The sequence below is a fragment of the Python bivittatus genome, unplaced genomic scaffold, assembly GCF_059951505.1.
Source record: "Python bivittatus isolate LINGU-HERP-01145 unplaced genomic scaffold, Pbiv_v1 ctg000060_np1212, whole genome shotgun sequence".
NCBI classification, from domain to species: Eukaryota; Metazoa; Chordata; class Lepidosauria; order Squamata; family Pythonidae; genus Python; species Python bivittatus.
Window position 1 is genome coordinate 11635586 of NW_028277044.1, and position 27874 is coordinate 11663459.

A 27874-nucleotide genomic window follows, 5' to 3' on the forward strand; every position below is an offset into this window, starting at 1 on the left:
AATGGAGCCAAAGCATGACAGAGAGTACAAGGAAAATATACATTCCTGGCTCAGACAGATACTATGTCATGGCTTAACCATGCTTTATTGAACAAGCTTATACTATGCCATGGCTTAATTATGTTTTAATCAGTAAACCACAATTGACTGGGCTTACACAGCATGCTAATAAAGACAAGTGAGCCCTATTATGACTTAGCACAATCTATGAACCTTGCTGCAGACACTGAAAAGGAACTTTTTCTATACAATGTTTCTCCCAACTATCATGTCAGCCAAAAAATTCTTATTTTATGCATTCTGTACCAAAATAATATAGATTTTATACCTATTAGGTTCCTGGCCAGTTCGGCTACAATATCACAGATTTTTCTCCTCATACTGGATTGTGTTTCCAACTGAATAATCACAAGGAGTTCGCTTTTGATGGCAGTCTGGACTTCAGAGGGTAATGTTGGATAAACTTCCTCAAAAGAAGCTGACAAAAGTCTCCGTAGAAGCACAGCAGCCATTTGTCTAGCCTGTTAAGACACATACATATTAAACTGTTTTCTAGTAAAAACAAAAAACCCAATACAATACAACATAGTGCTGTTTTTTGTAAGGACATTTTTCTTCCATGTGTAAAAATTTAGAAGCTGAGCCAAAGTGCTGACTTGGCTGATCTATTTTTGGTATCTTTAGTTATTCCACCCCCCTCAAATATTTCACTCCATAGCTGATATAAGTTCTAAACAAAGTAACTGACTCTATAGCAAAAGAACTATGAACTAAGAAGCATGTAGTAAATAAATTAAGGAATGACTTTCTATTATACATTAAAATATAAACATGACTTCTGAACAATGTACAAACCATCACATTAATGGGAAGGAATAAGGTGTGTTATTTTAAAATAACCGAGTGACTTAGTATTTGAAGAAATGCAAAGGAAGTAAAATTATAGCTCCAGAGCTAAAAATTTGAGTAAGAATCATTCAATCCCAGGTGTCAATAAAAATATACCAATCACAGCTATAACAATATAAATATCAGCTATTTTAACTCAGATGTCAATCTTCAGTTCTGTTATAATCAGTAAATGCTAAATACATGTCTGCACAAGGCCTACAATTAGACAACAGTCTCTCAGTTAAACTTAAAACATTATAGTAAGTTATAGGGACAGGGAAAGAAGAGACAGTTAACATGTAATCCTACCAAATAAACAACCAAAATATAAACATAATGGACTATTGCTTTAAAGATCACAAAAATGAGAAGTATGGAGAACTGATTAACAATCTCCACCTGTAGTATATAGAAATTATCATAATAGTGTCGTGTACTCTTGTATGTGTTCTTCCAAAAGCAACTGAGGGGTGACAAAGAGAAGATGTGACAACCTATTCACTATACTATTGAGTACATTATATGTCAAACTATGTTTAATTTACACACACCTATCACTTAAACCACTATTATTTATTTGTATCTCTCTAGTATTAGTTGCTAAATAAGCAAGGAAAAGCCACACTATACAGGTAGTTAAGAATGCCCAGGATGGACAACCCATAGGTAAGAATGGAGCCTACTGCAGCAAAATTCGAGTTAAATACACAGTGGTTTATTACACAACACTACTTATACAGTATTATATAAATTTGACTTAAGGACAGACTTTGGGAATAGAATTGGTTCTTAAACTGGGGACTACTTGTAATCTATAACAAACAATGCAAAAGGGTATGGTAAGAAACTCCTTTAACACACATGGTCCATTTCTGTGTTACATGTATTAACTTATTTTTCTGATCAAATTTTCTATGATTATTCTTAAATTTGTTATTGAACACTTTGTGTAATAAACAGTTGCATGTACAATTTGTAGAAATATCCTTTTTAAATGAACTCTTACCAAATACATTTTCTTGTATTTCCTAAATACTGTTTAGCATGACATGATATAGTACAAACAAGAATGACAGATTAACAGATTCCTCTCCTTGCTGCCACTCATACCAGATCATTATCTCTGAAAGAAATCTATGATGTATTTTATACCCCAAATTTCGTTAAAGCCTTAACAGAGATGCTCATTATTTTAAATTGCTTTCTATCTGCATCTCATACAAATGCTACCTCCTCTCTTCTCTGCTAAGTTCAAAGAGCTATTTAAGATGATTATGAGAAGAAATACTAAGACTGAAATTCACTGTAATCAGACTTAGAGCTCAGAGTGCTTCTTCATTCAAGTAAAGAATGTAACATTTTATATTTGTCTCCTATATCTCAAAGCCCTTGCACCCTGTTGAAAACCATTCCCAAGAGACTTCCTAACCTCATCCCTTTTCACAGCAATGGGTTTTCAGGAAGTACAGAGGGCCACAGAGAGAAAGCAGGAAAGCCATGTTCTGTTCATGAAAAGAAAGTTGAAATCCAGAGAATTTATTAACTTTATAAGTATACGGTCAAAATATAAAACACTGATTTGCCATAAAACTGGGAATGAAAGCTTCTAATCTATACATGTGACGAGTTAGAGTTTAGCAATACACGAGTAGTGAACACTAATGATGCAATTTCCTGACCATTTTTTCTTTAACATAGTTGTAGCGTTAGTAATATACTCCACCTTAGCTGCTATGACAATATGAGTCACAATCACAAAATCATGTTTTACAACATAAAACATTCCTGTAATTCTTTTAAGTTTCTTAGACTGAAAAATACCTCTTCGGCAACGGTAGTATTCCTGACAGCTTGTAGAAGGAACGTAATCTTAGACTGGCCTGGTATGTTCTCATATGTTTCCTAAAAAAGAAAAGATCAGAATCAGGCTAGCATTAAAAAAATATGAGGCATCAAGACTTAATAGCCACTTGATATGCTCTAAGTAGACGATTGTTTAATATTTACTAAAAATCTACAACAGAAGTAGTTACTTTACTCAAAACAATAGGAGTATATGAAGTACTATTCTGTGCAAGATACAGTACCTCACAATAACAAACAGCAGAGAAACTACTGTAAATATGAAAGGAACCCTTAATTTACATAAACTTGTATTTTAAAGCATATGAAGACAGACATCCAAAGGTTTTCTTCTGCTTCAGAGAAGAAAATATATAGATTTTCCTCAGGTAGATTCAGCCTTTTTCTCCCTCTCAAACATCCTGTTAATAAAACACATGAAAATGTATAGCAGCTAGTTAAAAGCAACTATAACTTTATTTCCATTTATTTAATCCTATTTTTTCTTCCTAGGACAGTTTAAAACAAATTTTACCTTTTTAATACATGAACACCATATTACCAACATGATTACTTATATGTCACAATGGTAGCCAACCTGGTGATCTTCAGATGATCTGGATAATAAATCTGTAAGCTCAACACATCAGGGCCAATGGTTACAGATTATGGGAAATAGCCCAAGCTATCTAGAGGTTAATAGGTTGCCAAATGTTCTGGCACTGATGTGCTATGAAGTGTTGTCTATTATTCTTCCAGCTACTTGGAACATGAGTGGGAATCCATCCATTTGCCATCCAGAGACTGCAATTTAATTTTTTTCAGCCACTGAAAGCCACATTGGATATAGCAATGATATAACTTGTTTGTTTATTTATTTATTTATGGCATTTATAGGTCACCTTAATCTATTACAACTCTGGGCAACTTACAAGACAAAACAATAACTTTTTTAAAAAATGAAAATACATAATCAAAATGAGAAAGTTCAGAAAAAAAGCAACAACCATTAAAAAAAAATCAAAACATCACGTAAGGGGTTCATCACCCACTCTGGCCTAGGGCTTAGGGTTAGATTTTGAAGGGCTCATTTAAATAAGGCCAGGGTGGGAGCTGTGTGAACACCAGGAGGAATGGTGCTCCAGAGGGTAGATGCCATGAGAGAGAAGGCCCACTTCTGAGTCCTGCCAGGTGACGTTGTTTAAATAATGAGATTTGGAGCATGGTGACTCTGTCAGATTATGTGGGACAGGCAGAAACTATGGGGCACAGATGGTCCCTCAAATAACCAGGCCTTATGTCATGAAGTGATAGCCAGCACCTTGAATATCACCGGACAGTGGCAGTGTTTTGATTTCATTATAGGCTCAATACAACTGTTTTATTTCTAACCAAAAGCTATTAAAAGAAAAAAACCATACTGCCTTTATTTGGAAGTTTACAGCTGCATTTTGGCAGCAGGATCTTGTGGAGTTCTGGCAGGTAAAGCTTAAAAGCCATGAGTAGATTAATCAAGAAACTACCATAATGGTTAAAGTGGTTAGAAATGATTGCTTAAATTTCTTACTTCAGGTGAATTAGAGGTGCACAGCTTGCAAAGATTCCAGACATGCCAGATTAGCTTTTCTAAACAGCTGATTTTTTTTTTACCAAATTTTAAAGGTAGATGCTCCCAACTCTCATCAATATGGTAGTCTTGATAAGTTATATAAATGCAATCAAGATCTCATTCCTTATAGATGTAAGTGCTTTAATAAAGTCTGTGAATATGCATTAAACTGCTACATGGCATAAGGGGCAAATGCTAGTGGATGGTGCTCCAGCCAATATCTTATAAAAGCATCATTACTGTGTGGAGTCTATAATGTCAGTAACCTGCACTGACAGCCACAACCTTGCACTAATGGTACTAACTGGATCATCTCTCACTGCTAAAAAGACAAGATTCTCCCTTCCCCTAACATGCATGGATGGTCAGCATACTGATATTCCTATTCATATGACATGAAAGTCTTTATTAATCTGGGCTTTCAGGATTTTACTACAGTGATGTCCTCCAATGTTGCTTAGAACTATGAGATAATGATTAGGATCTATACAGACAATGATTCTGGAAACTCAAGCGCATCTAGGCAACAGTCCTCTACTTTCTGTACCTAACATTTAATTGTTCAGATATAGTACTCAGAATATGGAAGTACTATATAAGCTGCCACAGTAGAATTAGGATATCACAATTAGGCAATATTTATGTTTGTCAGCTGTCATCTTATTCATGTACAAGTAATATGCCTTTTTCTGCAACTTCTTTCACAGAGCTCCTTAAAATTTGGTCACACTAATTGTAACTCAAAGAACTTTTTTTTTCCTATTTGCCTCTTCTTTTGTCTAACTTTCAGCAGACTTGCCATCCACAGTACTTAAATTGACTGCAATGATGTGCAGAATTTTGACTCTGAATGAAGGATGCCTATTTCAGATCCAGAAAAATAATCAGACCGTATTGTTTTACATTATGGTACTGAGGACAGCTTTTTGTACAACTATTCATAATGAAAGAATGTGCTGAACTCTGCTGATCACTCAAGTGATGTAAATGATAAAAGCCCAGCTACAGCCATACAATGAGAAAACACTAAACCAGACACTGGCATTTATTTCACGGGACAAAGATTCCCCACTAAGAATGTAAAGTAGCCTTACAGGTGGGAAGAAAATATTATTCTTGTTTACTAATTATAGAGAAATCCTCTAGTTTAGAATTTTAACTAATAATGAAAAGATAGAAACTATTCAGAACAAAACAGAATTACAAAGCAATTAGGTATAACATATTCTTGCACTGTGAAAAAAACCCCTGATTTCAAATCTAATCTACGGGAAATAGTATTACCCTTCTATTTAATTTTCAGTTCAGCTAGTTCTTAATGAAATCCATCTCCATAATTCCTTTATTCAAGTCCAGCACCTTGAGCTCAGAATATTCTGGGGAGCTGAAATATCTCCCTATGTTTTCTACCGACAACTCCTACAGCAAATGAACTTAACCACAGTCACAATGCTCATTCTTCTGTGAGTATCGTACATTGGAGACTCAAGAGGACAGAGCAAACAGACCAGTTCTGATTCCTCACTTCCTTAGCATTTCCAAGCCCAGCACACAATGATCCGCACTGTTGAAACAGAGATCAATTGTGCGGCCTACGAGGAGTTTCCCTCATGTGTATGCATTACTTAACTTATCACTTCTATTTAATTACTCATCAACTGCAACCCTAAGCTCTTCCACTTACAGTATCATTCTCATTCACCCCAACTAGGGAGAGGGTGGTGGGAATAGAGAAACTCGGATGAGGGAGTAGAAAAAAAGAAGTGACTCTCTATGGGTTCCTCCTGCACTTGATAAAGAGTTGGTGGAGGTCGTAGCTGCTCTAGTCCAAAGGGTCAGGACCGAAAGTGAGGCATCACGTATGGCAGAGGAAGGGGGCCACGACAGCAGCAAGGGCTGAGGAAAGGCACCGCCGGCAGGGAAAATGCGGACCGAGCAGGGGAGAAGCCGGCTCCGCGGCGAAAGGAAAGGCGAGCGGATGAGTGGAAACCCCATTCCTGACAGAGGGAAAGCCCCTGCGGGTCCGTTGGTGGGAGAGCGAGCGTGCGAACGGGGCACCGGAGTCGAGGGTGGGCGAAGGAGAGCAGCAGGACACCGACAGAGAAGGAAGAAGGGGCAGCTGGCCTCTCCGCTCCGAGCTCTGCTCTCGTTCCCGGCCAACGGCTGTAACGGCCGCCGGCTTGACCGGAGCACGTGGGCCCAGCCGAGGCCCTCCACAACGCGGAGGGCGGCCACCGCTGACAGGCAAGGCCGGGAGCGGAACCTCGTGCGTGGCGGGGCCAGAGGAGAGGACGGGTGAACGGAGCCACGCGAATGCGCGACTCACCTCGGCTTGTTTGCGGACGACGTTGTCCGGGCTGAGCAGGTTGCCGAGAAGGAGATAGAACTGCTGCTGTTCCTGCTCCGCTGCCGCCGCCATGGCTGCCGAAGAGAGAGGGGCCAGCCGGGCGGGGAGGAGGGAGAAGGGGACGCCAGGCCGCGCACCGACCACAGGAAGGCGGAGCCGCCGCCGCCACCGCCGCGCTCTTGGGAGCCTCTCTCCTCCCTCCTGGCCAGCCAAACCCCTCCTGCCGGTGCCGGAATGCCGCGCGCTCATTGGCTCGGGCCGGCGCGACAGTGCTTGGATTGGGCGGCCAAAACAGGGGCTTTATGATTGGGCGGGAAGGCCCCATTGTGAGGTCATTTCCCTTCCTCCCCAGGTTACTCCAGCGCCTTTTTCTAGCGGGCAGTGGCGGCTGGGGGAGGTGCTGGTATTGGGAGGGCCTCCGCTGGAGGCGGGGGGAGGGGGGACTGTGGCAGCCGCGCTCGGGATGGCGGGAAAAACACCGGCTGGGAAGGGAGCGGCGGGGCAGAGCGAGGTCCGCGACCGTGGGTGACCTCACGGGGAGCCGCAGAGGTTTCCCGGCGCGGCTCGGGTGCTCTTTCGCTACCTCTCACCCAGGACCAGCCCTCGATAAAGCGTGTCCCGGCCCCTTTTGCCGAAATGGTGACTCGGGGAGCCGGTTCCCACGTTGCTTGGTGGGGGCGCGCGTCCTTTGAAAGGGATGAAGGTGAGGCGCCTTTTTGCTGCGGGAATCCTGTGCCAAGGCCCGTCGTTCCCAATCTGGGCGCCCCGGGTGGGCTGAGCGGCCGCGTCAGGCAGGACCCGCGTGGCCTAATCCTCTCCAGTTTCATATCTCGACGCATCCGGATGACTCCAAGTCGGGGAATGAAATTCCCTAGAGCGTTTCTCATTGATTGAAATGGATACTGTACTTTTGAATAGAAATGTATACAGTAAAATATTTCAGCATGTGCACGTGCCTCGTGACTGAGGCTGCGTGTGTATGGGTGTGCAACTACTGATCTTCCCTCTCCCGTAATTATCTCTCCTTAGTTAACAGGTATCTGGCATGGCACAGCAAGCAATGAACTGGAAGTAATGCTATTTAGCAATTATAGCCAGCTGTGTTAGGGACAGAGTTAAGTTTGTAACCATGTTTAAAATGAGGTACCTAATTTTAAGGACTCCTTACTCTCAATTTTGCTTATGAAACTTGTTTCCAATACTGTGCAGAATGGATGGTTGAATGAATGAATACAAAACAGGTACAGTATGTGTGAAAGGAAGAATAAGTAGAGATGCAAGCAAGAATCTTTGAAGTGGAGAAACCATTGTATTATTTTTGGGGGAAAAAAACTCAACTCAAAAGATTTTTTTTCTGCAGCAGCTGAATACATGCTACAGTCTGTGAATCACAGGATCAAAGAGAAGAAGGAAGATGGGGCAGTTAAAATGGCATTAAAGGAGTAATTGACATGTAAATGTTTTCAGTCATAAAAATCAGGCCAGTCCTGGGTTTTAATTCTGAAAAATCTGTGTCACTACAAAATGTGAATAACAGTGAGGTTAAATACTAGTTGAACTTGAGAAATGATTGAACAGTGATGATCTGTGTAGCAAATACTTGAGTGAGATTAGCCAAAATCATTGAATTATACTGATCAGTAATGTATGATACATTAGCCAGTCTGGCAGCATATGTCTGTTAAAACATATTAAAATATAGACATGAACATAGAAAAGTGATGGAACTGAATTGTTTGCTCAAAAGCTTTCATTATGTGCAGGATACCAACCAGCATGCTGTAATAGTAATAAGTAAACTTTATTGTAATTGTACCTCATACAACGAAATTAAATGCCATCCCCAGTGCACCTTATAAATATAAAAACCATAGAATAAAAAACACATCCTTCACATTCTATTCACCATTGCACAACCCCCGATGTTACATTTGAAATTGTTGAAAACCACATGGAACTGGGCTTCTGCGTGTAACTATCAAAAGAAAAAAAGATGTCAATCTGAAAATAATCAGGGTAAAAAATAGACTCAGGCATGCTATTGGTTGTACAAGACCCCCACATCCTCCAGAAACCAATGGAACTTGAAAATCAAGGTAACTTAACTCACAGCTAGTGTACTTATCTGAAAATGCTGTTGAAATGAAACCAGTTTTACAAAAAAAATTGAAAAAAGTGAATCTTGAAAGCCAGACAGATCCTAAATTCTTTCAGGCCCATGTTAAATTTGATGAGGCATTATTACTGTATGAGTGCTATGGGTATTTCTTCCCCTGCTGACACTGTTATGTGGGCTTGTCTGCACATTCAATATGGAGGGAGGGTTGCATTTGCTTCCCAATGGAAGACAGTAGTTAAAGAGAGATTTGCAGAGGTTTTCCTGCCGATGTTTGCACTCTGTGAATGGTACATGAGCGAATGATGAGCAGCATTTTGTCTAACCCTAAAATGTGTGAATAAACTTCAGAAATTGAACCATTTGAAACTGAATTTCAGGATTACAAGTATTGATATATTATTTTCCTGTAAAATGGAATTGCACAAAGAAGGAAAATGTAGGATGTACTGATACATGGCAGAAGCAACCATCTTCTCCCAGTATTATGCGCTTTCCAAAAATGTAATTTAAATAATTGGCAAAATATTTAAAGTAATTCCATGCTGACTAATCAGCATGAATGATAATTCAGCAATAATTATTATATAACTGATTATAACAAAATTATTCAAAGCAAAAGACTGCCTCACTTCACAGTCAGTTTGCTTTTTTCTCTCCAAAATCTTAACATGTTGAGATGAATAGTGAGGTTGGGAGCAGGGTACCAATTGCCTTCTGTCTTGGGTGTTTCTCTACTGGCCAATGGAGGTTGTTCTGGCCAGTATAGTGAGGGAAGGTGAACAGTAGCTGTGTGGAAGAGACTCGTTAACCAGCATTAGTACCCTGCTTAACATTTCTAATTCTAGCCATGAAAGTATTTAAAGTTACACAAGTATTATAATGTTAATTAATTTGGTGAGTCTGGTAGAGCCACTTCTCTGTTCAAAAGAAAAGGACGGGGATGAAGTTGAGGCAATCTGGCATCTTGGCTTCTGAGAGTGGTGGTGTGGGAAGAAATCTTAGAAGCAGGTTATGAAACAACAGGGCCATTTTTCCTTATAGGAAACTAGGGAACTGCTCCAGTGCTGTGAAACTTTCATCAGGGTTTTGTCTAGAGCAGGTGTTGAACCAAAGCAGTTGCAGAGCAGGTCTTCTTAATCTTTCTGTGCCATGGACCTCTTTGAGACTCTGGTGAAACCTATGGACCCCTTCTCAGAAAAATGTATTTAAATGCATAACATAAAATACATACAGTGGTACCTTGGGTCACGAACCTAATTCGTTCCGAATTGGTTGCGACCTGAATCAAATTTTCCCATAAGGTTCAATGTAAATACGGTTAATCCGTTCTGACCCCTACGAATTTGGTCGCCAACCAAATCAAATTTTCCCATAAGGTTCAATGTAAATATGGTTAATCCGTTCTGAACCATATGTATTTTTTTTTTAAACCACAAAAATATGACACAGTACAGTACACTATGAAGAGAGAGAACGCTAACCTTGCTTGAGGCATGGAGGACAGGAAGGCGGGTGGGGAGGCGGTTATTGTTTGGAGGGAGAGTCCCCCTCCCTACAGGAAGCCATGACCACGTGTCATGGCAGGGAAAATGGCTGCGGATCCTGTTCGTCACCTGATGCGGAGTTTGTGAACAGAAGCAAAATTTTGCAAACGGTGCTGTTCGTGACCCGAATTGGTCGTGAACAGAAGCGTTCATGACCCGAGGTACCACTGTATATGTAAACCAATTATGCTCAAAAACAGTTATCCAAATACTGAAAATAACAAATACGTAATCTAGTAATGTAAATGCTTTATTAATCCATTAAATTGGTAACAAGACAATACCCTTTTTAAGGTATAATAATTGTAGGTCATGAGATTTGTGGATGTTAAATGTTTTTGGAGTCTAGAAGTCATGAATTACTTTGTTACATACATTATTGAACGAAAAACTAAATTTTAGTTAGTGGTTGGTGGAAATAAAGTTGTAAGTTTTTCCCCATGGACAAAAGTTCATAGACCCTCAAGCGATCTGTGGATATCACGTTAAGAACCCATGTTGGAGACTCAAGTGACAACTTTCTAACACTGCTGAAGCCCAAAAGCATTTTGGGAACACACCCTTTTTGTAGTTGGAAGGAGCTTAAGCCTAACTGTTCTAAACTTCATCTTATGGTCATAACCATGACAGTGTTGTTGATTATAAAAGTCTTAATATTCAACCTAATTAACAAGGTACCACATAAACAATTATTAAGGGGAGTGAGCAGTTCTTGGCCCAGCTTCGCCCTTGCTTAATCTTTGTTTTAAAACAGAGTGATCTTGATTCCAAGGCTACAGAAAGATAGCAAAGGATGGAAGTGTATCTGCAGCTAAGAGATTAAGGGCATTTGGCAGAAGTAGCTTTTGTAGGCATTAGGCTACTTAACATGTCATTGCAATAGTTAGTTATCCATTGTTAATCATGCATTATTTTATGGGTGTTTGCTATGCCTAAACTTTTATGATTAAGCCTCCATCTGTTTAAGATTACTGACGTGTTTGAATTAATAAGTAATCTTTTAAGAGGGACCGACAACTACTAACTTTTCTACCAAGGTCTTTAAAGTGCAAGTTAGTTTGGTAGTTAAAAAGCCTTTCTGTTTATTTTATAACGTATTTGTCATGACAATTTTCTGATAAATGAAATTGCATCTAAAAATAGAATTTATTTGCTTCAGGCTAAATGTAATGTCTGATAGTCACTAAAGTTTTTATGTGCACAGACTTTCTAGTCCAACAATTAGATGTGTGGAGAAGTGTTAGTAGTTCTTTAAAAAAGCAGTTGACAAAATGTGAACATAGTGTATCAGAATGGGTTTACAAATGAGGGTGATTCAAAACATTGGCATAGGTAGTGGGTTGGCACTAGTTGCTTGCATTCAAAAAGAGGTTTATAGAAGGCAAATTGAATAATGTTATTTCCAGTAATTATATAGATGAATGATAGCAAGTTCATAAAATGATAGTAATGATAGTAAGTTCATACAAACCTAAATAGTTTCTTCAAGATTCTTGACATTGCTTCTTCCCAACAATAAATGCAATGATTGGTATACACACTAATCCAAGATCTTTCAAAATATAATGAAGAAAACTCCCACATCCATATTTTAATGCATGCATTTGATTTCATGCTTTCCCCCAACGCTATATAGAATTTCAGCTATGCGTATTTAATGCAGTAGTCGCCTGAGTAAAGTTTTCGCAAATGCTTAGTGCCATCTGTTGGTAAAAGTCAACATTACCCTGAGATAGCCATTTTATTATATTTATTAAATGGTTATGGAAGAGGGAGGTTTTCATATTACGATTTCAAACTTAAACGACAGCAACGTTTCGGTTTTTAAATTTTAAGCAACGGAGTGAAAGAGTTGAAAAAAAATCTTGTCCTCATCTGATTCTAGTTTTTGTTTAGCCTTAGCATTCCACTCTCCGATAATAGTTTAGGAATGCGGGGGGGTGGGGGATACAAGGAATGCACAGCGCAACCTTCACAATATTTGCCGAGGAGTAAACCGTGAGTTCGTTACGGCTTGTTACGCGAGCTTGGCTGATCTTAAAAAACTTGAGCAGGACAAAGCCGGTGAGGATTTGAATGGGAGAACTCAGAAAACGCTTGGGCTCGAATGGGAAGTCGAAAAAAACTTATCGGAAGAAGGCAGCGACAAATGACCTCGTGTTTCTGCCAAGAAACTGTCTGGAGGTCTACCTTTATTTCTGGGCACGGTAAATGTGCGTGTGTCTCTGAACGTGTGCACACAGGCACACAGATTCATCCTAGCCGCTTTTTCCATCCTAGTTTCTCGTAGCAAAATTCTTCCTTCGGCGTTAAGGAGCAGCACAGGAAAGAAAGAAGAAATTACAGTTCCGCTTGCGGTTGCAAAGCTGGCACTACAGTACACGTTCGTTTCACGTCCCGATTAATTAGCAGCCGCTCTGTCAGAACTACATCTCCCAGCAGGAAGCGCAGTGAATACGTCACATTTCTGACGTCATAACATGGCGCTGGCTGGATGAGCGGCGCTTTGTTTTCGAGCACTCTTCCCTGCCCCTTCTAGGGTTCCGGTGGTTTTGTCCTACTTTTCCTCACGTATTTTACTCAAGAAGCGTATCTTCTTCGCTTTACTCAAACTAAGGTTCGTCGACTTTTCGCCCTGCGTGGTGGGAATTCTTTTTAGCAGAAGTCTCGCCCGTGTGAATCTGGTTTCGGTGTCGGGGTTACTAGTGAGGAAGGCAGCAGGAGCGATTACGCAATGCCAATAATACTTTACAGCAGGGTTCCTCGACCTTGGCCGCTTGAAAATGTGTGGACTTCAACTCGCAGAATTGCCCAGCCACCCATGCTGGCTGGAGAATTCTGGGAGTTGAAGTCCACACATCTTCAAGCGGCCAAGGTCGAGGAACCCTGCTTTACAGAATAATAACAAAAAATAAAAACAAAAACCCTGTGTCTAGAAGAAAATTGCAGTGGGGAATTTGTCTCAGGAGACCTGATACAGAGGAGAAATGAAAAGTGCAAGCCAGGTTAGTTAGGGGAATATATCTGCTTAGTTAAGGCAAGGTGCTTAAAATAATTGGAGTTGGGACTGAGAAAGGTTGGCCTTCAAAATGACATTTGACAGTATTTCCAAGACTATCTGAAAAATTGCCTCACCAGCGCTTCAATGGTGCGAGATCTCTTATTTGTCCTTAGAAAAAAGCATCATCCTCTTAGCTAATTCTGTATTAATAATGGACAGACCAGTGCTAATTCAGGATTAATTAAAAAGAAAAAAGAAACTTCAAAACCTTCCACAATTTTGTAACTGGTTTGAACTTTTTCTACTTGTCAGATGCCACCTTGTTGAGGAAATGGAGTTAGAGTGAATTTTTAAAATTAAAACTGGTAGAATTTTACTTTTACATGTGAACATTAATGCTAATTAGCTAATGTAGCTGTGATTGCCAGCCTGAGGTGGGTACATTTTGTTATCGTAGTTGGTGCAGAGATTCTTTCTGTGCTTTAAAACGTTTTATGCTTGCCTGTTGGTCAATCAAATCAATATAAATATATATGAGGAAAGCAATACATATGAAGCATTATTCCTTTCTTTCATAAGGTTTTATTTATTGTTTCATTGGTTTATACATAATGATGGGGGTTGACTCTCCTTGGCCAGGTTTTTGCATTAAACTGATTTCACTGTCTAAATATTGACTATTTTCTTCACAGTGATTTGGTACAAAAAATGACATTTTAAACAATAAGCTACTGTTTAAATTTACTGTTCAGATAAATCAGCCTTCCCCAAATGGTGCCAGTCAGCTGTGGGATTCCTAACTCTGATTGCCACTATTCAGCATAGCTAGTGGTTGGGGAAGAAACCAGCCAATCCATTTGGAAGGCACAGGTCTGGAAAAAGCTGAGTTAAATATTTGTAAAATGTCCAGCAAGGTTGCAGCTACAGCTGTAAGCTAACAAATACAGTAAGATGGTATAATTGTCATATTTAATATATAAGTTACCAATATTTTTATTGTTTTCAACAGATTTAACTTTCATTATATTACCTAACAAAAAATGGGAGTTCAAGGGCTTTGGAAGCTATTGGAATGCTCAGGAAGACCTGTAAATCCAGAAACATTGGAAGGAAAAATTATTGCTGTCGGTATCCTTAAAAAATTGAGCTTCGTTAGGAACTCTTTTATAGGTTACATGTATAATTGCTAATTTTTCTCTGGAATCAATAAATATTGAAAGCCGATATTTTATTTTCAGTCTTCTTGTTAATTTTGGCTGATGTACTAGTTTTACTATCTCAGGAAAACTAGTACATCAGCTAAAATTAACAGCACAATATTTTTTTTCCTAGCTACTTACACATGACATGGTGCCTAGCAGTCATGTTAATCTCGTAGTGTGAAATAGTTATGCTGGCTCTTCTGGGAGGTGTGGTCTCACATATCCAGAGGTGCCAAAATGAGGAAAACCATCTCAAACCTAAGGGAGCTATTATGGTATAAGCTTTCTGTAATAAAGTGTGTTTTGTAAAATGCTGGTTATGCAAGCATAAGTGATTGAAATGCTTGAAATAGATCACTGCTTGTTTGTATGTGTCACTTTTTCTGTTGTCTTCCTTTAAATGCTTTCTTAAGATATCAGTATTTGGTTGAATCAAGCTGTTAAAGGAGCAAGAGACCGCCATGGGAATTCCATCCATAATGCTCATCTCCTCACGTTATTTCACCGACTTTGCAAACTGCTCTTCTTTCGGATCCGCCCCATTTTTGTTTTTGATGGAGAAGCTCCTCTGCTGAAGAGGCAAACTTTGGTATGTTTGCCATAGCTACCCCATTCATAACTCCATTGAAGTAAGCCTTACTAAGTTCAGTGTGTGTTACTTTCAGATAAGCAAGTTTAGGGAAACCAGGGAGTAGGGGATTGAGCAAAGGTGGCAAGAACAGAATAGAGGAATACAAGAGACTGGAATTAAAATCCTATTTTTTAATGATTCAGACTGTTGCACTGATTCCCTCTGGCTCTTGAAAATGTTGTTGTTCAGTCATTAAGTCGTGTCCGACTCTCTGTGACCCCTTGAACCATATTGCGCCAGGCCTTCCTGTCCTTCACTGCCTCCCTGAGTTTGCTCAGTTTCATGCTCATTGCTTCAGTGATGCTATCTAACCATCTCATCCTCTGCTGTCCTCTTCTCCTTTTGCCTTCAATCTTTCCCAGCATCAAGGTCTTTTCCAAAGAGTCCTCTCTTTGCATTAGGTGACCAAAGTATCTGAGCTTGAGCTTCATTACGAATCCTTCCAATGAGCAGTCAGGGTTAATTTCCTTTAAGATTGGCTGGTTTGACCTCCTAGCAGTCCAGGGGACTCTTAAGAGTCTTCTCCAGCACCACAGTTCAGAGGCATCAATTCTTCGGCACTCAGCCTTTTTTATGGTCCAGCTCCCACAGCCATATGTTACTACTGGAAAAACCATAGCTTTGATTATGCGGATCTTTGTTGGCAAGGTGATGCCTCTGCTTTTTAATATGCTGTCTAGGTTTGCCATAGCTTTCCACGCAAGGAGCAAATGTCTTTTAACTTCATGGCTGCAGTCTCCATCTGCGGTGATCTTGGAGCCCAAATAAATGAAGTCTGTTACCGCTTCCATTTCTACCCCTTCTATTTGCCAGGAATTAATGGGTCCAGATGCCATGATCTTAGTTTTTTTAATACTGAGTTTGAAGCCAGCGTTTGCACTCTCCTCTTTCACCCTCATCAAGAGGCTCTTTAGTTCTTCTTCACTTTCTGCCATTAGGGTGGTATCGTCTGCATATCTGAGGTTGTTGATGTTTCTCCCTGCAATCTTAATTCCAGCTTGTGACTCTTCCAGCCTGGCATTTCTTATGATGTACTCTGCATATAAGTTAAATAAGCAGGGTGACAGTATACAGCCTTGTCGTACTCCTTTCCCTATTTTGAACCAATCAGTTCTTCCATGACCGGTTCTAACTGTTGCTTCTTGGCCCGCATATAGATTTCTCAGGAGACAGGTAAGATGGTCTGGTACCCCCATCTCTTTAAGAATTTGCCACAGTTTGTTGTGATCCACACAATCAAAGGCTTTTGCATAGTCAATGAAGCAGAAGTAGATGTTTTTCTGGAACTCTTGTGCTTTCTTCATGATCCAGCGAATGTTGGCAATTTGATCTCTAGTTCCTCTGCCTCTTCGAAACCCAGCTTGTACATCTGGTAGTTCTTGGTTCACATATTGCTGAAGCCTAGCTTGTAGGATTTTGAGCATAACCTTGCTAGCATGTGAAATGAGCTTGAAAATAATGGTCTGATTTTGGAATAATTGATTTGTGTTTTACCACAGCAAAATGTAGGCAGTAGATTTGAAGACAGTGAATAGTGGTGGAAACTGGAAGGACTGATTAAACAATGCAAAAGGATACTTTTAGGCAAAGGAATAAAACACAACATGGCAACATTCAGTAGAGGAGTATCTCTCATCCCTCAGCAACTGGGAACTGCATCCTTTTTATAAGGAACGGCGACGGTCCCCCACATTATTTTGTCTAATAGATAGAACAATTCCTAGGGTGGCCTATGCTGAAGCTCATCCCTAGGACGGGCTTAAAAATTTATGTAGTACAGTGGTACCTCTACTTACAAACGCCCCTACTTATGAAATTTTCAAGATACGACCAGCTCCGGCCCCAAAAATTTACCTCTACTTACGAACTTGCCTCTACTTACGAACTGGATCCGCGGCCATTTTCCCTGCTGCCACGTGGTCGCGGCTTCTTGTGGGTGAGATCGCGGTGAGGCTTGTGGTGTATTTTGTGGCGTTTGGAAGGTTTTTGTGGCGTTTGGAAGGTTTTTGAGGTTTAAAATAAAATGCATATGTTTCAGAACTGCTTAGCCGTATTTACATTGAACGTTATGGGGGAAATTTACCTCGGGGTGCGACCAAATTCGGAGGGCAGATTAGCCGTATTTACATTGAACCTTATGGGGAAATTTGCCTTGTGGTGCGACCAAATTCGGAGGGCGGAACGGATTAACCGTATTTACATTGAACCCTATGGGAAAATTTACCTCAACTTGAGACCAACTCGAGTTGCAACCAGAGTCACGGAATGGATTAAGTTCGTAACTAGAGGTACCACTGTATTCTTTTACCATTACTCATACTTCTACTGTACTTACATGCATTTATTATGTAGGCTTCTCACTTACCAGTTAGCAAAATGTGAGAGAGCACCAGCAAAACAAAACAAACACCTCCTTGCTGCTGGTGGCTGACCTTGGCAAACTATTTTTAAAAGGAAGAAAGAATACTCTTAAACTAGGTTATATCAGAAGATGAGCTGGGGCAGAGGGAGGAAGAAGCTCAGAGGCTTCCTTTTAGAAATCTAAGGCCTTCCTCGGCCAGGCCGTGCAAGAGAATACAGAAGAAAAGCCATTTTATACAAGGAAGCACAGAAAGAATGGTACTCTCAATCTAAGCCTCTAGCCCAATACAGTTGTATTCCACAGTTGCACTGGAGTCAACAGTGTAAGAAATACTTTAAAAAGAAAGACCTTTGCAAATCTAATAAATAAATCTATTTATTCACTGAAATAAAGATTTAAATAAAGATTTAAAAATAAGAAATTTAGGAAAATATCCATGGAGAAGTTAGCTTCATTGGGCTTTGCCTCTTCTTCCAGCAGCAATTCCATTAAGATTCCAGGTCTCTCCCTTAGTTCAGGCAAGTCACCACTAATTTGGAGCTTTTCCTCTGAGCTGTTTCCACTCCAGTTGGGTACGATAAGAAGACTAATCACTTCTAGCAATTACAAGATTCATATATCATTAAGAATTGGTAGCTGAATATCCTTTTGTACTTAGACTCTTCCTGCCCCTTTTCCTTTCCTGTTGTGTGTGTGTATGTTTTCGTTTTAAGTGGTAATTCTGAGGACAGGAACTCAGAAGTTCTGAGAGGACAGGAACATTTCTTGATCTCTAAGATGTTGGGGCAGCATTTCTAGCTACAAGGTGGGAGATAAATGCTTTAATAAAAATAATGACTAGAAAGCATTTTAATCAATGCTGTTGCAGGCTAAACGAAGGCAACGAAAAGAAGCTGCAGCCACAGATTCAAAGAAAACTAAGGAGAAGCTTCTGAAAACCTTCCTGAAACGACAAGCAATCAAAACTGCTTTAGCAGGCAGAAGGCAAGAACAAACCCATGTCTGTGTATAAATATCCATGGGAGCTTTCAGTTTTAAGAATTTTGTTTTCCCTAACATGAAATATCCTTGTATTCCCAGCAATGCTGAATTTCCTAGTCTTTCAGAGGTAAGAAGAGAAGAAGTAGATGACATTTATGTGCTCCGTTCCTTACGAGAAGATAAAAAAAACAGGTGAGTGGAACAAGTTCAAAAGTTAGATTGTTATGTAAACATTAAGAAGCAATAGAGCCCAAAACACTCTTTGGTTTTCTGTGGAAAAAGTTTTGTCATTTAGCAAATTGCTACCTTTATTTTTAATGCATAGCTCGGAAGAGGAAGAGGAGAAAGAATGGGAAGAAAGGATGACCCAGAAGAAAATATTGCAAGTAAGACTTTTATGTGTTTCATGTTACATTTCAATATTTTCAAAATGAATTAATAATAATAATAATAATAATAATAATAATAATACATTTATATGCTGCCTGACTCCCAGCAATTCATAAGGATCATGAAGTAAAATCATACGCTGCAATTCAGTCCTAGTATTAAAAACACTAGACCACTTTATATGGCACAGTAAGCCAGAATTCTGAATAACTTCTCCCCATGATTTGTTTAATTTTGTATCGGAACTAGGAGCTTACAGCTCCTCTAATATGCCAGAATTTGAAGCCAGGGTTTGCTCTTTGTTTTAATTCTGGTTGTTTGCTCTGCACATAATGACATCAGTGTGATTCCCCCAGACCTCTCCAAAAGTTGGTCCCAAATTGTTGCTTTTAATAGGACATGAGGGGATAAGTATTATATATGTGGAGTACTCATGTTAGCTGTATTTAATTACATTTACTTTAGTTATATTTAAATAAATTTGAAAATAGTTTTGTCCCTCTCATATTCAATTTTGAAGCGGAGCTTCTGGCTTGTGAAGAAGATTACACACCTATTCTTACATTTGTCCCACATTTTAGAAGCAGCAGATTTTAGCCTAAGACCATTGGGAGTTCACTCTAGACAAAGCAGACAATACTGGTCTAGTTGAAGCAGGGGCTTAACCCCATAAGAGACACCTTCATAGGCTATTGTGCTATCTGAAGTTTAATAAAAATGGCCTTTAAATATCTTTATATTTTGGACATTGTCCCGATTTCACTTTATTGTGCTCCATGATTTGGGGCTATAGCATAAATGGAGAGGAATTTTGAGGAAAGAAGCAATGCTTCCAATCTGTAAGTAAGGAACTACTGCATAAGCCTTTTGATCTATAAAATACTGGATTAAAAAAAAAAAAACTTCCATAATGCAATTAATAAGAGTAGGATAGAGTAACAAAAAGGGATTGAGCTGTGAATCAGGAGGAACAAGGTTTTGATACTAACTCTCTAATGAGCTCATTAACTAATAATTTCTGCTAATTATACCTGTTGTCCAATCCTAGTCTAGCATCCTGCTTTCCCATAGTGGTCGTATGGGAAGGTGTTTCTGGGATGCTCATAAGGAAAGATTTGTAAGGACAATACTCACCTCCCTGCATTGTTTCCAGGAACTGATATTTCAAAGCACATTAACAGATTCTGGGGATAACAAGCCATGTCTCTTGGCTTCTCCCCCTTAAATATGCAGGAGGACCCTATATCTCATACATGCTTTCATCTTGTCTCTGGCATGGCATCTGAGAAGCCCTACAGTTTGCCTGATTTTTCTCCTCTTAAAATAGAAAAAAAAAAATTGCCCTTAGAAGGGCAAATTTTGTCTCAGACCTTCATGGAAACTTCAGGAGCAGATATGTTATTTAATCTAAAGATATCCCAAGTCACTTTCCCCCCCATATACCAAAGATATACTTTGGACTTTATTGACAAAAGCTGACACTGGGTGGACTCGTTTCTAATGCTGATCTACTAAATTCCTAATGTGTGCCTACAACTTTCTGCTACTTGTTTCAGAAAACCAGTGAGTGTCTTCAACCTGTGTAAAGGAGGTTTGGATAGGTTCTTTTTATGCTTCTTGCCTAATCTACGTGTATAACTTATGCCACTCATTTCACAAAACTCATGTTTTTGTACTCCTACTTCCTACTTTGCAAAGGAAGAATTGCTTGAAAACCCTCGTTCTGTAGACGTTGAATCAGAAGATTTCTTGAGCTTGCCTCCTGAAATAAAACACGAGATCCTCACTGACATGAAGGAATTCACAAAACGAAGAAGAACATTATTTGAAACGATGCCTGAGGTAATGGACAGACTTTCCTTTACCTTCTCAAGCAGAAGAGCACCTTGTCTGGAGCTGATGAATCTCTGTTAGGCAACCCTGTATCGCTGTTAAGTACTAATGTTGAAAATACTTGGGTAATAATTGTCAGTATACAGGTTTTAACAGTATTTCAACAGTGGAACATTCATACTGTAACTGCTTGAATGAGAATACCTTGGGAAATAGGGACATTTGTTATCACTTTTCATCTTTGGATACTTTCATTGAGACTTTACAATAAATGAAGCTTCCTTGTAGGCAGATATCCTTATTTGGGTACTTTACTTCTGGGTTTGTGCTTACTCATCTATAGATCCTTATTACATTTCTATCTTGCTATTCCATAAATAAAATCAGCTAATTTCATATTTAAGATTTGTTAGAAACTAAAAACCAAATATCCCAGTATAAAACAGTCAAAATACCAATTGTGAAACTAATAGGAAAAAGAGCTTTGGTGTCTCCCTGCACCAAGGGCTCCATATATTCTCTCTCTCTCTCTCTCTCTCTCTCTCTCTCTCTCTCTCTCTCTCTCTCTCTCACACACACACACACACACACACACACACACAGATACACACTTTATATGCCTGCCTATCTCATTTAACCATCTAAACTATGACCCCTGAGGTCAAACCAATGAACCCAACTCATAAGAGCAGCTTTACCAGCCAAAAGCTTGCCCAACCTGCTAGGCCAAATGCTTGGGGGAGCAGCCAGGTCTTCAGTGCCTTACAGAAGGCTAACAGGCCATCTCGATTTCTAAAGGGAAATCTGTTCTACAGGGCAAGTGCTGCCACTGAGAAGACAGTCTTCTTCGTATTGTTGAAGGCTTTCACGGCTGGCATATGATGGCTGGTGTGGGTCTTCCGGGCTGTGTGGCCGTGGTCTTGAAGTTTTGTTTCCTAACGTTTCGCCAGCACCTGTGACCGGCATCTTCAGAGTGCAGGAGCACAGACAGGAGCAGTTCTCTCTGTGCCCTGGAGAGAACTGCTCCTGTCTGTGCTCCTGCACTCTGAAGATGCCGGTCACAGGTGCTGTCGAAACGTTAGGAAACAAAACTTCAAGACCACGGCCACACAGCCCGGAAGACCCACACCAGCCACAATCTTCTTCCTTGCTCTCTATTTGCAGTGTCTCCAGCCAGGGACTTGGTATGATACTACTGTAAGGACTTGTCATATATGAGGAAGAATTATTCCTGCTCATAATCAAGTATTTCAAGTCATTAGATGTTCTTTCATGTTACATGTGTTCATCCAACAAACACATATAACGTTGGTACTAGAAAAAAAAAGGAAGACAAATTGCTGGAGGAGGATGATGTTGCTTTTGCCTTTTGAAATTCTTTTTGTTTCAGGTCCTGTTTTTTTTTCTTATGTAGTGAATACATGCATCCTACAAATGTAGGAAGTCTAGTTCTTTCAGGCAGTCTTTTAATTCCTGTCATTTCATTAAAGGAATCCAGTGACTTCTCCCAGTATCAGCTCAAGGGTTTGCTTAAGAAAAGCAGCTTAAATCGACACATAGAAAAAGTGCAGAAGGAGATGAATGAACAACACTCTGGCCAAATCCAGCACCAGTATGAAGAAGATGGGGGTTTCTTGAAAGAATTGGAAACCAGGAGGGTTGTATCTGAAGATACCTCCCATTACGTCTTGTTAAAAGGTAGTACAGAAATGCTCCAGATTCATAGTACTATTGAGAAATCCTCAATAAATGATTACTGTAGCCTAGTTTCCATTAATGTTTTAGAAACAGCACTTGAATTTTACCAAGCTCTTATAACGTATGAATAAATGCCTTTGTTTACGCCTTTTCTCTTTCAGGTACCCAGTCCAAAGGAGATACTTTTAGTCATGTGACATCTGCAAGCCATTCTTCTGCAATGCCTAAAGATTCAAAACCTAGCAAAAATGTTATCAACATGCAAGTTAAGCCAGTCTCATGTGACCTTTCAAAGATGGAATCAACCAGTAGTATTTATTCAACACCTCCTTCTCCCAGAACAGTGCTTGCTATCCAGGCTGCTATGTTGGGAAGCAGTTCAGAAGATGAGTTGGAAGATGGAAACAAGAACTATCCTGATTTAGATAAGTGTGAGTCCAAGCCCAGTGTAGACGCAGGTAACATATCTCCACGAACACTCAAGGCTATTCAGCAGGCATTATGTGAGGGGAAAGAGGTTGTCACGGCAACATTTATCAATAGGACTAATAATACTCAAGGAGAAAGAACTTCCACGAAGGACCATCTTGCCAGCAGTTCAGATGAAGAAAGCCAGGTTCCTGAAGATCAGAATGAGAAACAACTTTTATCAATACGGCAGTTGGAAAGTAGAAATATTAACCAAAACAAAGAATTTGTGTTGGAACATGATCAGAATAGAGCTAAAAGCCCATGCATCCCTGTTGTGCAAAAAAGGCCTTTGTCCTGGGCAGAAAATGACGAAAAATGTGTGCAAACACGGATTTCTCAAACAGATGTAAGTCTTGGACAATGTCAGAGTCCAAACAGCAGCATAAAGCAGCCAGAAATTTCTGTGACTCCAATTCCATCAGTTGTCTCAACCCAGTCAGGTTTTGCAGAGTTAGTTCAAACTGGAAAACTTCAGAGTTTAAAGGAATTGGCTAACCGTCCAGAAAAAAATGTATCCTGTACACAGAATGAATTTTTGTTTGCTTTAGAAACCCCGAAACCTGAAGAGTGTGTGGAGCATCAATCACAAGCTGAAGAAAGTGATTCTGATGGTATGTCAGCTTTAATTTAATGTTAGAGACAGATTACTGGGATAATTTTAAAAATATATGTCAGAAAGTAAGAAATTCTATGAACTTTCCTGACAAGATGGCTTGTGAATATGCATATTCAGGTAATTCAGAGATTGATTTAAAACTGTTCAGTTTAGGAAGGCATGCATTTTTCAGGTATTATGGATTTCAGTTGGTTTCTTATGATACTTTTTAATATTAGAAAATGCTTTGGTTTCATGAAAAGAAAAAGTGGAGTGGGTTTAAAATACAAATAGGAATTTGTGTGTAACTTAGCTGCAGCCAAAGCCTGTAACTAAGTAGTGGTAAATGTAAAGAATACTGTGGTAAGCGATGGCTAGTAGGCATCTAATGTGGTAATGCTTTCATTTGAACAAAATCAGCTATACACTATTAACATGATGTATAATATGTAATGCAATATAACGTATTTATAGGTAGCTTCGTTGAAGTAGAGGATGAACCAAGTGGTGAACTACAAGATGGAATATCTGAGACATCACTTGCCTCCACTGAACAGGAGGATGGAATGGTGTCTGAAGCTTCATTAGAAATGAGAGAGGGGAGTGAAGGGGCTACCGAGAATAAATCAGAAAATGGTGAAGATGCAGAGCTTGCTATGGAGCAAAACGCTGAAATGAAAGGCACAGAGAAAGCTGAAATTAATGAATGGGAGAATATTAATATGGTAATTATTTTGCTACTATCTGCATTTGAGGAATAACAAGGCAGAGCTGTGATCTGTGAACTACTTTTTTATTTTATTGGCATTAACCCATTGGAAATCTTGTGCAGACATGTGGAAGTAATGAAGAAGAAGATGACTTAGAAATGAATAGGGATAAATTTTTCCTGTGATCATGAGAATTAGAAAAGTGTGTGCTTATGGGTTTAAAGAGTGAAAATTCTGGATTCTGTTGGGTGGAAGCATACCTGATGTAATAATGCTACCTATATCATATCTCTTCTAGAATTTAAGACTGAGTTTTTCTGTTTATTTTGTCAGGAGTTGAGAGAATTGGTTTCTAATTATACCTGTAAGAGGCTTAAATGAAGACAGTTAACAGACATAAGTGCTTTGGATTTAACCATGTTTTGGTTTTTATCTTTGTAGGAGGATTTGGGAGTCTTGGAAACAAACCTATCAGCTGAACAAACAGCCCTTCAAGCTCAGAAACAACAGCAGGAACGTACTGCAGCCACTGTGACAGGACAGATGTTTTTAGAGAGTCAGGTTTGTGTTTATGATCTATTTCATTTGTTCTCAGTGCGTGAGGGAGATGGCCTATTATGTAGAAGAGGAAATTGAGAAGTATTGATTTGGGCAAGATTGCCTAGGCAAGTCTGTGTTTTAGATGGGACATAAAGTACCTGAGCAATGTGGTTTAAGATAATACCATTAGGTTTTTCCCATGTCCAGTTTTCCCTTTTAAGACACTTGGACCTCTGAAATGTAAAAGGATCTCTATGCTACAAAGAATTCCAGTGAGTTCCGTTAAGTTCTTCAGAGAATGTATCATGCATAATATGTTTAATGTTAAGTTGTATATAATACTGAAAATATTCCTTTAATTTTAAACTCAGTAGGTTGTACTATTTTTAAACATTGTTTATTGCTTTAATTGTTAATATCTAGATGGTTTATAAAGGAATGATTAAACTTGATTCACTTTAAGTAGTTGGAATTTGTGTCCAATTAATTTTACAAAAAGTATTCAGTAGTAACAGGATCAGAGGTTCAATAATTAAATCTTTAATTCTATAAATTCTTTATAGTTTTCAATCTAGCAATCAATTCCTTGTATTGAACAAACTAATCTTCATGTTTAAAAAGAGTATGTTCCAGGACAAGTAGGAGGACAGAAAGATCAGGAAGTGAAGATTTTTCCATCTTTCTAACATCCCCAGACTTCTAAAATAACTGTTAAGCATCAATTTGAAATAGTTGATGCTATTTTTTTAATGTTGGGGAAGAATGGTATATCCCTAACTGATAGAGAATCCAGTGCTAACACAACTAAAACGAGAAAACTTGAATTCCTAATAATATGAATTATCTTAATTAAAATTAATTAAAAGACATCAGAACAATATTTCAAATTTTATATAAGCTTTGCTTATATTATATGGTTTACCTTAACGTTCTTTATGTTATAGAAATAAAGAAATAGACAATGGAATTGGGAATTTTGGAAATAAAAATAAATTTTAGGATGAATGGTCATTTTAAATATAGTTATTCTATCAAGCAATGCTAATGAAAGATGCTGCCATGACTTCAGTGTCATTTGAATATTTGACAGAAGAGGGCCACAATTATTTATTTATTTTTGGGGGGATACCATTGAATCAGTGTTGACTCCTGGCAACTGCCTGGACAAGTCTCTGTATTTTTCTGCGCAAGATTTTGGAAGTGGTTTGCCACTGCCTGCTTCCTAGGGTTGAGAGAGAGTGATTGTCCCAAGGTCACCCCGCTGGCTTTATGCTTAAGGCAGGACTAAAACTCACAATCTCCTGGTTTCTAGCCTGCTGCCTTAACCACTACCCCAAACTGGCTTTTTATTTTTTACTTGCTGCCAGTTTTACAACTCGTGACCCATTGGATCATTATTTCAGAGACGTTTTCTTATCTAAACAGAGAAACAGAATGACCACGGGTGGGCAAAAAAGCAGTGGGAGTGGGAGTGACTTCTGACTTCCTGCTAACTTCCCCATTGACTTTCTTTGTGGGAAGCTGGCAGGGAGTGTTGGAAACCAACCTCCCTTCCTCCCTTCCTCCCTTCCTCCCTTCCTCCCTTCCTCCCTTCCTCCCTTCCTCCCCTCCCCTCCCCTCCCCTGTAAGTCTTCCCCACCTGTGCAGCCTCCCATGACTGAGTTTAGACTTCCTGCCAGCTTCCCCACTGACTTGTGGGAAGCTATCAGGGAGCATTGGAAAGGAGGATCATGTGACCGCAGCAGCATGACAGCAGCGCTGAAGCATCAGCAGCACAGTGGCGCTGAAGCAGCAACAACTTTCCCAAATTTCAGTCCCACGGTTGTAATGGATCCCAGATTTTGGACATATTCTGCAAGGTATCCCATTTGAGATACCTTGGCTGAAAAATTTTGGCCTATGATGCACCGTTACACAATTGAAGGTTACAAATAATCAGACACAAGAATTTTCATAGTATATAGGTTACTCCTAGATGTCTAAATCCATCAGGAATGATGCAAAGTCTAATAGTTTTTAAGGTTGTCCTTGTAACTCATAATCAGTATTAATTAATATAGCATATGTTATATGAAAGTTAACTTCTAAACCTGTCACTGAATAAAATATATCTCAAATTGTAACTGAGTTATGCTTGTTAGGTTTTGAACAAAAATGAGTATATTATCTGCCAATTATATGATATTTTGTTTTTTTTTTCATATTCTGTGCTAGAAATTTTAGAATAAGATGAAACAAAATAAAAGAGAATGGGAATCTTTATTTATTGCTCCTAGTCATCTGAAAAGAATGTATCTGATCCATTTATGCTAATTATTGCTTGTATGGCTGAATGTAGCTGATTAATCATAGAAATAATGTCCAAGTCTTGTTTCCAATAACAGTTTTTAAAGCTGTATCTTCTAGAAGTCATACATTCAGCTCCAGGAAATTAAGTAATACACGTGATGGATTAATCGACCCTTAGCAGATTTGACCACCAACTAATTTTGCAGCTGTTTTCCTGCTTGTTCACAGGAACTTCTGCGCCTCTTTGGCATTCCGTACATTGAGGCTCCGATGGAAGCAGAAGCTCAGTGTGCTGCCTTGGATCTTACTGATCAAACGTCTGGGACAATCACAGATGACAGTGATATTTGGTTGTTTGGAGCACGGCATGTGTACAAAAACTTCTTCAGTCGAAACAAGTATGTCGAATATTATCAGTATGTGGACTTCCAAAATCATCTAGGTAATTGATTATATGGAACTTCATATTGGATCTTGGATTCTTCTGTCTTTTTCCAAATATATAATTTAATTTCAATTGTAAATTTACATACCCATCACACTCTTCTCTTTTGGGGTAAACAGCATTAGACAAAGGGCAGAAAATGAATAAGAAATAGAAAGTCAAAGGAACTGAATCATGAGATAAGGAAAAAGAGAAGGAAATATAGCTAAATCTAGTTTACACCAAACCAATCACTAATTCCTCTCTATACCATTCTGCCTTGCAAACAATTCTGGCTTCCATCTTATCTATACAGTAGTTCATACATTGCCTTTTGTTCTTTAGATTCTTATCTCTTTCTGTTTGAGGATCTCGTCAACTCCATCTCAACACAA

General features: G+C 39.1%; 2 protein-coding genes across 5 annotated transcripts in view; one reads left to right on the plus strand and one right to left on the minus strand.

Moving 5' to 3' along the window:
• Nucleotides 1-6877, minus strand: part of IPO5 (importin 5) — a 40690-nt gene extending 33813 nt beyond the window's left edge. Inside the window, exons 1-3 of the mRNA XM_007421298.4 lie at nt 6669-6877; nt 2713-2793; nt 329-521 (exon numbers count right to left, since the gene is read on the minus strand). Of these exons, the coding sequence (XP_007421360.1) occupies nt 329-521; nt 2713-2793; nt 6669-6761 (367 nt within the window). The 5' untranslated portion in view covers nt 6762-6877. The remainder of the gene's footprint in view (nt 1-328; nt 522-2712; nt 2794-6668) is intronic.
• Nucleotides 6878-7119: 242 nt separating this feature from the next.
• Nucleotides 7120-27874, plus strand: part of ERCC5 (ERCC excision repair 5, endonuclease) — a 31582-nt gene continuing 10827 nt past the window's right edge. The window contains exons 1-12 of one of the 4 annotated variants that reach the window (XM_088136504.1): nt 7120-7392; nt 14363-14481; nt 14969-15144; nt 18417-18532; nt 18629-18721; nt 18855-18915; nt 20618-20761; nt 22243-22450; nt 22612-23532; nt 23991-24241; nt 24668-24787; nt 27284-27497. In XM_088136504.1, coding sequence (XP_087992630.1) covers nt 14394-14481; nt 14969-15144; nt 18417-18532; nt 18629-18721; nt 18855-18915; nt 20618-20761; nt 22243-22450; nt 22612-23532; nt 23991-24241; nt 24668-24787; nt 27284-27497 — 2392 coding nt within the window. In that variant the 5' untranslated portion in view covers nt 7120-7392; nt 14363-14393. Of the gene's footprint in view, nt 7393-12839; nt 12970-13337; nt 13358-14362; nt 14482-14968; nt 15185-18416; nt 18533-18628; nt 18722-18854; nt 18916-20617; nt 20762-22242; nt 22451-22611; nt 23533-23990; nt 24242-24667; nt 24788-27283; nt 27498-27874 lie in introns of those variants that run through there. The other 3 variants (XM_015889175.3, XM_088136505.1, XM_088136506.1) reach the window with 3 other exon arrangements.